At 39.7% G+C, this 12175-nt stretch overlaps 1 protein-coding gene across 4 annotated transcripts in view; it reads left to right on the forward strand.

The window, feature by feature from the left end:
- The window catches only part of LOC140425157 (transmembrane protein 106B-like), a 40107-nt gene that overhangs the window by 4000 nt on the left and 23932 nt on the right, over positions 1-12175 (forward strand). For all 4 annotated transcript variants that reach the window (XM_072509122.1, XM_072509121.1, XM_072509119.1 and 1 more), the window contains 2 exons: positions 3924-3987; positions 10315-10474. In XM_072509122.1, the coding sequence (XP_072365223.1) occupies positions 3924-3987; positions 10315-10474 (224 nt within the window). The remainder of the gene's footprint in view (positions 1-3923; positions 3988-10314; positions 10475-12175) is intronic.

The following is a 12175-nucleotide window of genomic DNA, read 5'->3' on the forward strand; positions in this document are numbered from 1 at the left end:
GAAATTATTTGTTACTAAATAAACCTATATTAGCAGATGAGGCCTAATGTGCTTTGACTTTCACTGGCATGTGGAGACATTAATCAGACTTTGGAGAATATCATAGCCAAGATGTGAAGTAGGAGCACGAATTGGCCATAAAGCCCGTTGAGCCTGCTTTGCTATTGAATAATATGGTTTGAGCTGACCTTGACCTCTGCTTCATTTTCCTGCCTGTTTCCCATAACATTAGATTTCCCTATAGTTCAAAAATCTGTATCGTAAAGTTAAATCTATCCTGTGATTTAGCAGTCATTGCAGGATTTGCTTTAAAGTCACCCAGGTAAGAAATCCATTTCAAGCTTCAAAAAACTATTTTAAATTTTCTTTGCAAATAACTGTCATTTATACAGCACCTTTTGCTTCCGAAATGGTTTGACAGCCAACAAATTACTTTCAAGTTGTAGTGATTGCACCAGCATTTTGCACACAGCAATATTCCACACGAGTGAATGATAAGAGATGGCCAGTTAATCTTTGGTGGTGCTGATTTTGAAGGAAGCGTCTTGGCCTGGATGCTGAGAGCCCCCTGCTCATCTTTGAATTATGCAATACGATCCTGCTTATCTTTAAATTGTGCAATTAAATCCTTTATGCCTACCTAACCAAGCAGCGTGGCCTGTGTTTATCATCTTCAAAAATAACACTTGATTTTAGCACTACCAAATTGAAAATGTAAACCAGCCGAGGTTATTTGCTGAAGCCTCTGGAGTAGGACTTGAGCCCACATCATTCTGATTTAGTGGCAAGGTGCTGTGAAGTGAACCAATGAGATTGCCTCTCCTACTTCTTAACTCAAAGAGAATAGTCGCCAAATTTACTCAGCGCCTCATCCCTATGACCAATATAGTGAACCTTCACTGAGCTGCCTCTAATGCAAGTACATCCTTTCTTCATTGTGGAGACCAAAACTGCACACACTGCTCCAGGTGCAGTCTCATCAAAACCTTGTACAACTGTATATAGAACTCACACTGGGAGAACGAGCAGACTCTGCACAGACCCAGTGGGGAATCTAACCTGGGACCCTGGCGCTATGAAGCCACAGTGCTATCCACTTGTGCTACCGTACTGCCCAGACCTGTAGCAAGACCTCTTTATTCATGTGTTCCAATCTCCTGCAATATGGGTTAACATGCCATTTGTTTTCTAATTGCTTTCTGCATCTGCATGCTAACTTGCTGTGTTCTTTGTACCAACACACCCAAGTCTTTTTAAACATCAACACTTAACAAGTTTCTCACCTTCAAAAATGTTCTGCTTTTTTTATTCTTATGACAGAAGTGAATAACTTCACACTTATATTGAACTCTGATGTTGTGCCATTGACCACTCACCTGACCTGTCTATATCTCTTCAGTCTCTCGCATCCTCCCCCATCTTACCTTTCCACCTAGGTTTGTATCGTCAGTAAACTTCGATACATTATTCTTGTCTCTGCATCCAAGTCATTAATTTAGATTGAAAGTAGCTGAGACCCCAACACTGATCCTTGTGGCAATTCAACATTCAATCCTTCCACCACTAATGAGCAGTGGCAGCTGTGTATCATGTACAAGATGCAAAGCAGGAACTCACCAAGGTTCCTATGCAGCACCTTCCAAGACCATGATCGCTGCTATCTAGAAGGACAAGATCAGCAGGTACCTGGGAATGCCACCATCTGGAAGTTCCCCTCCAAGCCACTTGCCATCCTGACTTGCCAATATATCGCTCCTTCACTGCTGGGCCAAAATCCTGGAACTTCCTCCCTAACAGCACTGTGGATGTACCTACACATCAGGTACTGCAGTGGTTCAAGAAAGCAGCTCATCATCTTCTCAAGGGCAACTAGGGATGGGCAATAAATGCTGGTCCAGCTAGCGATGCCCACTTTGGTCAATTAATTTTAATTTCACTGCCTACTAACTTGATAAAGCCCCATTTGTGCCCACAGTTTTCTATACATTAGCCAATCCTCTATTCCAGGATTTCTTTCATAAAACCATGCTGATTTATTCCAATCATACCATGGCTGAGCACATTGTCAGGACTTCCTAAGTAACACATTCTAGCATGTTCCCAATTCCGGCATGTTCCCAACAAGTGATGTCAGGCTAACTGCCCTGTAGTTCACTGCTTTCTCTTCTTTCTTGAAAATGGGTGTAATATTTGCCAACTCAATCTATTGGAGCCATTCCTGAATGTAAGGAATTTTGGAAAATTCCTTTTTTAATGAACTTTTGATGGCCTTTTTGGTTTCTAAAACACTCCCCTGAAACTTGCTACTGTTTTTGCAATACTGTCTGCTTCTTTCAATCTAATACTATCCTTCCTGAATGATTCACAGATAGGTCTTTCTTGCTGAATTTTTGTTCTTCAATGGAATGTATTTTAGTTGAACATTTTTGAATTGTTTAATTAAATGTTTCCCACTGCTCCTTTACCTCCATACCTTTTAGTCTAACTCAATTAACCTTGGTGCATAATAATATCCAGGAATGTTATTTTTGAAGTCAATAATACTACACCCAGCCACATAATTAAACATGTTTAACAATTTTCATTTCAAACCCAAAGAACAAAGAAAAGTACAGCACAGGAACAGGCCCTTTGGCCCTCCAGGCCAGTGCCGACCATGCTGCCCGTCTAAACTAAAATCTTCTGTACTTCCAGAGTCCGTATCTCTCTATTCCCATCCTATTCATGTATTTGTCAAGATGCCCCTTAAACGTCACTACCATCCCTGCTTCCACCACCACCTGCTTCCGCCTCCGGCAGCAAGTTCCAGGCACCCACTACCCTCTGTTTATAAAAAAAAAAAACTTGCCTCGTACATCTCCTCTAAACCTTGCACCTTAAATGCCCCCTAGTATTTGACCCTCTACCCTGGGGAAAACGCCTCTGACTACCCACTCTGTCTATGCCCCTCATCATTTTGTAGACCTCTATCAGGTTGCCCTTCAACCTCCGTCGTTCCAGTGAGAACAAACCAAGTTTATTCAACCTCTCCTCATAGCTAAAGCAAAGATAACTCGATTGAATACAATTTCCTACTGAAGCTTGAGATGTATTTTTGACAACTTACAAACAGCAGACCGATGTAATGAATAAACCATTACCTTTACAAGATAAGAGATTTGAGTTATTTTGCGAAGCTGCTATTAACATTTTAAATTTCCATGTTAAACTTGCCATGGGAACTCAGATCCACCCCAAATGAAACCTGAATCTTTGGGTGTAACAGTCCTGGCCAGCCTACCTGTACAGCCGTCAATCCATTTTTGGCTATTGGTGGTATGTATGTATTTTCACTCAAGATTTGTGGAATGTACTGGCCAATAGTAACCAATTACTGTTTGTGCCAATAGTCACTTCACTTCAGAGGTAATCCTTTGGTTTTTGGACTGTTTTGTAATGTCTCAAACTTCAACTCTTGGTCTATGTGACATACTGGCAAGGTATATATTGTTGTCCATCCTGGGTTTCCCCAAGAGCATTGAGGTCATCCTAATGCTAGTGGAGTAGCACTTAGACCTGAATGGGCATGGGACATGTATTCCTAAAGAACCCTGGTGAATCACTTGGGTTTTTATGACCGTTCTGCCAAGCAATAATTTACTGGTGTAAGCCCATAGATTTACTTGATAAATTGGATGAGTACTGAACCTGAAGTGCTGATCTAAGAAATATTACCAACCAATTTTGTGTTAACTGTTCCCAGTTTGGGCACTTTTCTTTTTTTAAGAGCTGCTGCTAATTAAAAATATTATCTTTAAAATATAAATTAGAATTATTGTGGAAGCACTTTAGCCTTTCCCTCCAAGTTTTATTTAGTTTGGAAAGAAAATGACCATGTTCTAATTCTGACCTGAATTAAATCAAAAAATCTATCTTCATTTTAGATCAAGAAAACCAACTTGTGGCCTTGATTCCTTATAGTGATCAGAGACTGAGACCAAGACGAACGTAGGTTCACTTAAATTATTTAAGAAATAGTAGAATCTGTGTTATGCATGACTATCATGAATTTGTGTGGATATTTGTGTAAAGTTTTTTGTTTTGAATTGTAAGGTACCAAATAGGAATTTAAAGGTTGATTGGTCTTTAGAATTTGTATAGATTTGTCAGCAAAACACAATGACCTATCTTCCAGTAACTATGAATAGAATCACATGAGCCTGGCTCATGCATTCCGGTCACTTGAAATCAACAATGACCTATCTTCCAGTACTTATCTGAGTACAATCACATGAGCCTGGCTGATGCATTCTGGTCTCTTGAAATCTCGGTGACTTGAAATCAATCAGCTAATTTCCTTTGCTTGCCTCCCTCACACTTGGAATTTTGTTGACTGGGGTACTGTTACACAGAATTGTAGAAAGTTTACAGCACAACAAGAGGCCACTTGGCCCGTTGTGTCTGTGCCAGCCGAGATTAAGGCACCCAGCCTAATCCCACTTTCCAGTACTTGAGGTGCATATCCAGATACCTTTTCAATGAGTTGAGGGTTTCTGCCTCTGCTGCCCTTTCAGGCAGAGAATTCCAGGCACCCAAATATGGGTGTCAGTTGCATGATCTTTACAAAGTTGGATCATTCTTGCATTAAAGTGAGTGTTGGTAGGCTATTCCTGCATGTGGGAATCATTGCTGACACTTCAGCATGATTTAACCCTACAGTAATCTTGAAGCATAAGTAAATTAAAGCCAATTAACTTTACTGCAGATTTGGTCAAGATCAGCAAACTTAGCAGACTGATTTCAACTTGAAACCTAGTAAAGCAAAACATTTTTTGAAATTCATATAATTTTCAATGGAAGGGATCTAGATTATATTTAATAAAGAGTTCATTGAATTGGTCTGATCAGCTAGACATGTAATAGAAAGCTGCTGCTTTTCAGACTTTGTCATGTGGGGCGTAGTAATTATGGCGTATTTTAACTTTTATTTCAACAAATTAGATATTCATTTAAACAAATTTGTAAGTAGATACAGATTTGCCTTGTCTTATCACAGATTAAAACATGCAGTCAATTTAACAAGATAAATAATACCAACAGAATTTCCATGGAGTATCCATGAATTGATATTAAACAGATCTCTCTCTAGTCTAGCCAGGACTAAATAATAAATATAGCCATAAGAGCTTATAATCATCAAATAACTGTTTTCTATTATGAACTTTATTATCGAACTTTATTATCAATTCTAAGTGTCCTAAATCAAATGTCTGCTGACCTACTGCTCACCTGTCTTTTTCCAGATACTGATGGATTTTCTGTATTTTATACTTTTATTTTTTTCTGCCACCATTTTTAAGTGTATAACTACAAAATGATTCACAAAAGTAAAATTGGATGCCGAGTGACGGTAGGAAATGGGAGTTGATTGCAGGCATGGTCAATGGGGTATATTTTCAATGAATCGAGGGCAGCATGGCGGCACAGTGGTTTGCACTGCTGCCTTAGAGCACCAGGGACCTGGGATCAATTCCAGCCTTGGGTGACTGTGTGGAGTTTGTATGTTCTCCCTGTGTATGTTTGGGTTTCCTCTGTGTGCTCCGGTTTCCTCCCACAGTCCAAAGATACATAGGATAGGAGGGTTTTTTGGTATTTGACTAGAATCTTGTGATCAGATTCAATTCTAGGCCTTGGATATAGTATTGAGGAGCATTGGTATGCTCGGTTTTATGTGAATTAAAGTCGGTTTTATGTGAATTAAAGTATCAACTGGTGTCTGTCCGAAGCTGTTACTACTGGATGTTGTCTCAATCTCTCGTTTGGAGTTGAAGAAATGGACAAATGTAATTTAAGTATTCGGGGCCCGATAGCCTACATCTTAGAGTGCTAAAGGTAGTGGCAGTAGAGATCATGGACCCATTGGTTAATATTCCAAAATTCCCTTGACGCAGGAAATGTTCCAGTGAATTGGAAAAATGCTACTATAACGTCCTTATTCAAAAAGGGAGGGAAGCAGAATGTAGGAAATTACAGACCAGTTAGTTTAACATCTGGGAAATTGTTAGAATCAGTCATTAATGAAGTAATATCAGGACATTTGGGAAGTCAAAATGCAATCCATTAGCGTCAGCATTGTTTTATGAAGGGTAAATCATGTTTGGCTAGAGTTGGCCAGAGTTCTTCAAAGATGTAACAAGCCAAGTAGATAATGGGAATCCTGTAGATGTAGTATATCTGGACTTCCAGAAAGAGTTTGATAAGGTGCCATTCGAAAGATTAATACACAAGGTTAGATCACATGAGGTTGGGGGTAATTTACTAGCTTGGATAAAAGACTGACTGACGGACAGAAGTCAGAGGCGGGATAAATGGGTCTTTATGTGGTTGGCAAGATGTAACTGGGGGTGCAACAGGGTTTGGTCCTTGGGGCCCCAACTGTTTACAATCTTTATTGACAACTTGGATACAGGGGGGAAAAAAATTCTATAGCCAAATTTGCAGATGGCACTAAAATAGGTGGGGCAGTAAGTTGCAATGAGGAAATAAGAACCTTACAAAATGATATAGATAGGTTGGTTGAGTGGGCCAAAATGTGGCAGATGAAGTTAATCTTTATTAGTGTCACAGGTAGGCTTACATTAACACTGCAATGAAGTTACTGTGAAAATCCCCTAGTCGCCACACTCTGGCGCTTGTTCGGGTACACTGAGGGAAAATTCAGAATGTCCAATTCACCTAACAAGCATGTCTTTGGAACCTGTGGGAGGAAATTGGAGCACCCGGAGGAAACCCACGCAGACACGGGGAGAACATACAGACTCCGCACAGTGACCCAAGCCGGGAATCGAACTCGAGACTTCAGGGTGCTCCAGTGCAGTGAGATCTGGGTGCATGAGTCGCAGAAAACTAGCACGTAGGTACATCAGGTAATCAAGCGAATGGAATGTTAGCATTTATAGCTGAAGGACTAATGTATAGAGGCAAGGAAGTGTTGTTGCAACTGTACAAAGCATTGGTGAGACCTCACCTGGGGAATTGTGCACCGTTTTGGTGCCCTTTGGTATGGGCCAGGGTTTGGAGAACCCCAAAGTGTATCATGGAGTTCACCTTACCCACAACTTTTACTAGATTGTGGTATGGGGAACACACGACCCACTCTACAGGTGTGGTACAGCAGAAATGGAAAAGTATTTTTTAAAGCAAAACAAATGTTTATTCTATGAACTCAAGTTGACCTTTTTAAAACATACAGTGAACATCTTAGCAACCATCAATTCCAATACAACCCCCAAAGAATACAACACTGAATAATCTTTAATAAATTCCCAAACAACATTCAGAAGACAAAAGATCCTTTTAACACAAAGATCAGGTTTAAATTCACTATTGAGAACAGTTACCAAGTTGAAATCAGCAAATGAACATTCATAAGCTTGCAGAGATTCATACACATCCTGCTGTGATTTCAGCTTCTGCAAAATTAAAATGAAACCAAACCCACCCTGCAGCAAACAGCCTAAAACGAAAGTAAAAAGCTGACAGTCCAGCTCCACCCACTCTGACATCACTGCAGTAATAAACACCCATTTCTTAAAGGTACTCTCACTACAGGTACTTATATACACACCCATTTATAAACACCTATTTCTTAAAGGTACTCTCATGACACCTTATTTGAGGAAAGATGTGTTGGCATTGGAGACAGTTCAGAGGAGAGTCACTAGATTGATTCCAGAGGTGAGGGTGTTGCTCGTTTTAGCCTTCGTTTACTTTATTCTTATTCTGTCACCTTTTCTCGTGAGTCGCCAGGTATCTTTCTGATACCGCCACGTGGTTCAAGTCCAAGTAATGATTAATAATGCAACACACCACTTAGTAAGAGTTAAATCAACGCTCATTTATTATATACAGCAATTAATACTTATACAATAATCCTACTTCTAGACTACTACCTACCACTAAAGGCCAATACTTAACTTTGGAAATGGCCCACCAGGTCACGGAAACGAATGGTCTTTCAAATTGGTTCTGAGCCTGCGGGATTCAAAAGCTGGTACCAGTCGATAGTCAGGAGCGCCTATCTGGTAGCGATCGCTGGAGTATGACTTACAGTTTTCTTGTAGAAGGGTCTCGAAGGTTGCGAGCAGGAAAAGAAGGGCCGAGTTGAACTTGTCCCCTATTCTTATAGTCCCCAGGGGCTTCCCGCCTCTCAGGCGGACCTCGTACCTGGTTCCAAGTGATTGGACTTGGCCCCAATCACTTGGTTCGATATGCTCCAATAATGGGGCGATTCCTTGATCGGGGGGTGGTAGTTTACCTTTGTGTTAGCCCCTGCTGGCGCTGAACGGTCTGGGTCGGCTTTCAATTGCTAATTTGTAGCAATTGTTCCCGGGGATGGCTGATTAAAATGCAGATGGCTGGGTTGTTGTGATGTTGATGGCTGCAGGTATCGGTCTGGACTGACTTCCCCAGAGGCGAATACACTGTTTTACCCGAAGCTGTCCGTTTGAGTCCTGTTAGCTGATTTTCCCATTAGCCTCTTTCGTTCGCCATTTTAAATCGGGGTTTGACCATTCTAATCGGGAATCAGCCATTTTACGTGGCTACAAGGGGTTTATCAAGAGAGATTAAGCGGCTTAGGCCTAAACTCTCGAGTTTAGAAGAATGAGGGGAGATCAAATTGAGGTATCTCAGATGCTAAAAGGTATGGATAAAGTAGATGTGGAGCAACTGCTTCCTCTTGTGGAGCATTCTAGAACGCGACGTCATAGTTTCTCCTCATCTCGGTTTTAAATTTGCTACACCTTAACTTGAAACTTTCTCCCAAAGGGTCGTAAAAATGTGGAATTCGCTAGCCGAGGCTGGGGTGGATGCTGGGACAGTGAGTAAATTTTAAGGAGGATTTTTAATTAATGGGTTGAAGCTTTATGGAGAACGGGCAGGTTGGTGGAATTGAACCATGATGACATTAACCATGATCATATTGAACGGTGCAGTAGGCTCAAGAGTCTAAATTGCCTACTCCTGCTCCTAGTTATGTTCTAAGAAAGAACAGGTCTGTAGCCCTGTGGGTAACAGCACCTCAAGCACAAGTCTAGTGTTTTTGATTTAATAAGAGATTTCTGGAATAATAAGGGGATCTGGGGTTATGGGGAGAAGGCAGGAGAATGGGGATGAGAAACATATCAGCCATGATCAAATGGCAGAGCAGACTTGATGGGCTGAAGGCCTAATTCTGCTCCTATATCTTGAGGTCAATTTGGTTGATATCTTGAGGTCTATTTGGTTGAAAGTGTGATTATCATTAGATTGGATCAGATCCAATTAAGAAGTTGCAAATAACTGAGGGTATCATCACTACTCATTGTGTTGCCCATGTTAAACTGGAAAAAGTAGTCACTCTTATTTCTTTGTTTGTTTTCTGCTTTTGTCGCATTTTCACCTGTTCTGTTCCTCTCTAAGTCCCTTCTTGCTACTCTTTATCCTGCTCTAGTTATGAGTTGTCTTGCATGGTGTAATAATGAAAGGAGCCACCATTGATTGCAGGCTGCATTTGAGGTTGTAAGGCAAATATCTCCAGCGACTCCCTTTTCTCCCAACTTCCTCATTCTCATTACATCCACTACCATTTCTTTCCACTATTTCCATCTTTTAGCTGTAATATTCTTTACATTTTCTGGTAGTTTCACAATTATTTGAAGAAAAGTTACAATTATTTACAGAAAACTCAATGCTGGAAGCTGGAGAAAAATCTTTCATTAGTACAGTTAACTGAAAAGTATTGATATATTCAGGGAACATGGGCGGGCACATGGCACCTGCTACAACAAAAATGCATAATCAGCTGAGCAAAATGTCCAAGCTTGTGCTGTTGGGAGAGCTGAATCCCTCAAATAACAGGTGTTTAAATACAGGAAAAACATTTTACATAAGTTAATTTATGTCCCTTGTCCTAAAGATTTAAATCATTATTTTGGGCATTAGACGTTTCACTTGCTGACGAAAGATAAATGATGAACAAAAAATCTTTCGAAGAAATATTAAGCAGTTTGTGGGAATTCAGTGACCAGATTCTGGGATCACCGGGTAACAGTTGCTGCAGGTTCTTTGGATATTTCATTGAAACCAAGTTTAATGTATTAGGTTTATAGATAAATGCATGGAACAAAGAATCCGACAACAAATCAACAATTGAACACTGACAGTGATAGCAAAAAGTTGATTACTGATCCATGTATCAGAGAACGCTGAACTTTCACTTAATTTAGCAGAAGCAATGAACATCACACCATATATGCTGTTTTTAAAAAATATTTAAATTCTTGTATTTTGCAGGAAACTGTATGTGACATCATCAGTCGTTCTTTGTTTGCTGCTTTCTGGTTTAGCCGTATTTTTCCTCTTCCCACGATCTATTGATGTGAGTTACGTTGGTGTAAAGTCCATTTATGTCAGTTATGACCAAGTCAACCGGGTGGTTTACCTCAACATCACGGTAAGCCCTCAACTGTTAAATTGGTGAAAGTTGATGAACTATTTTTAAAAAGAGTTACAGTATATGAATACTTTGCAATTTTTGTTATACTAATAATACAAGCTTCTTTAAATAAGAGTCTGTTGACTCATCCACACCTTTTTAAGAAAAGCTCCTCTTGATTGAGCTGTTATGCTTGAACTTTAATTTCTGTGTGATTCCTTGTTAGATAATGGAAGCTTAATATTCTGAATATTTGCTAAAAGCTTTTGCTCCTACTCGCACTTAATCCTTTAGTTGAGAACAGGATTGCCTCAGTCTACATCTTTTAATTATTTCTGCAATTCTCCTTTATTTCCTTGGTGCAGGATAATATCACTGTTCAATCTCGATCTTTCAGTACTATTTGGCAGAATGAGCTCATCACTGACGTGCTTTTTCTTCAGATCTTGCCCTTTGACTTGGGTTGGGAAGTCTCTTAAGCTGTGAATTTCTAGAGCATTATCTTTTATGTTCAAGGGGAAAAGTGTCAGAAGTTCTATCCTAAAATCCATATAACCTGTTATGTTGGTCAAGAATTTGCCAACTGACAAACCCGATTTTGCTGCCGTTGCCTTGGCTGATAATTGTTCCAAATCCTGACCTTAATTTGTCAGCATTCTTGCTATTGTGATAAAGAAAATGGGTGGCCAGCATCATTAGAATTTGTCTGCATAGTTGTAAACTTCCCTGAATTACAGTCCCAGACCAAACCCCGACAGTGGCTAGGATACTGGACCGAAACCCCAATATTTTATTTTGTAAGACTGTGCAGAAAGGATAGTTTGTTCCAGGAGTGATTACAAGAAGAAATAGGGATTTGGCATTTTAAACAAAATGTTAGTAACACAATATTAAACCCTTTAACCTTGCACCTAAAAATAGCTTACGATTACCCCTTAAACAATACAACTCTATACAGAAAATTCAATACCGTTAATTACTATCTCCATTCCCGCTTGAACAACCAGAAAGAAAGAAAAATATAGGGCTTAATCCATCTTACATTCCAATGACACAGTGATGCTTGTTTTCCAGAGCAGATTTGGCTCCTGTTATAACCCCTGCAGGCTCTGGCTGGATGTTTTCCAAAATGCTGTTTCAACTGGTTTGTTTCAGCTTCCCCTTTATCCTTGGACAAGTCTGCAAATACTAATACTCTATTTTTTTTTCAACTATTCTACTGTGAGAGCAAAATATTTGTGATCTAAAGGGCTGCAAGGTCATAACTCCACTCATTATTAATCAAAATATCTGAATGCCTGAGCTCCACCCAGCAATGACATCATCTCCCCAAGCTGAAAGCACATTAACTTCCCCATAGTTGGAACAACTGTTCATTAGCCCATGCTTTGTATTCTGATCAATTTTACCTCTGGCTCCTAAAAGCTTTCTGGTCTTGCAAAACAAAATTATTTTTAAAACATGACTACTGTAGTCAAACACATTCTAACCCAGGCTTTTAACCCTTAAAATTGCCAAATGTTTATAATCCAATATATCTAAAATCCTACGTTCATCATACCTGTGTGAAGTAAACTAGTATTTTTACAGACATTTTTGCCCTGATCTCCCCCCTCTCTTCTGTCCTTCCACTTCCAAGAAAGAAAATAGGAAGTGAGGGAAAATATTCTTGATCTAGGCCATATGTTTTGCTAATAGTTTGAATGTTTACTTTGAAAT

The sequence above is a fragment of the Scyliorhinus torazame genome, chromosome 6 (assembly GCF_047496885.1).
Source record: "Scyliorhinus torazame isolate Kashiwa2021f chromosome 6, sScyTor2.1, whole genome shotgun sequence".
Classification (NCBI taxonomy): domain Eukaryota; kingdom Metazoa; phylum Chordata; class Chondrichthyes; order Carcharhiniformes; family Scyliorhinidae; genus Scyliorhinus; species Scyliorhinus torazame.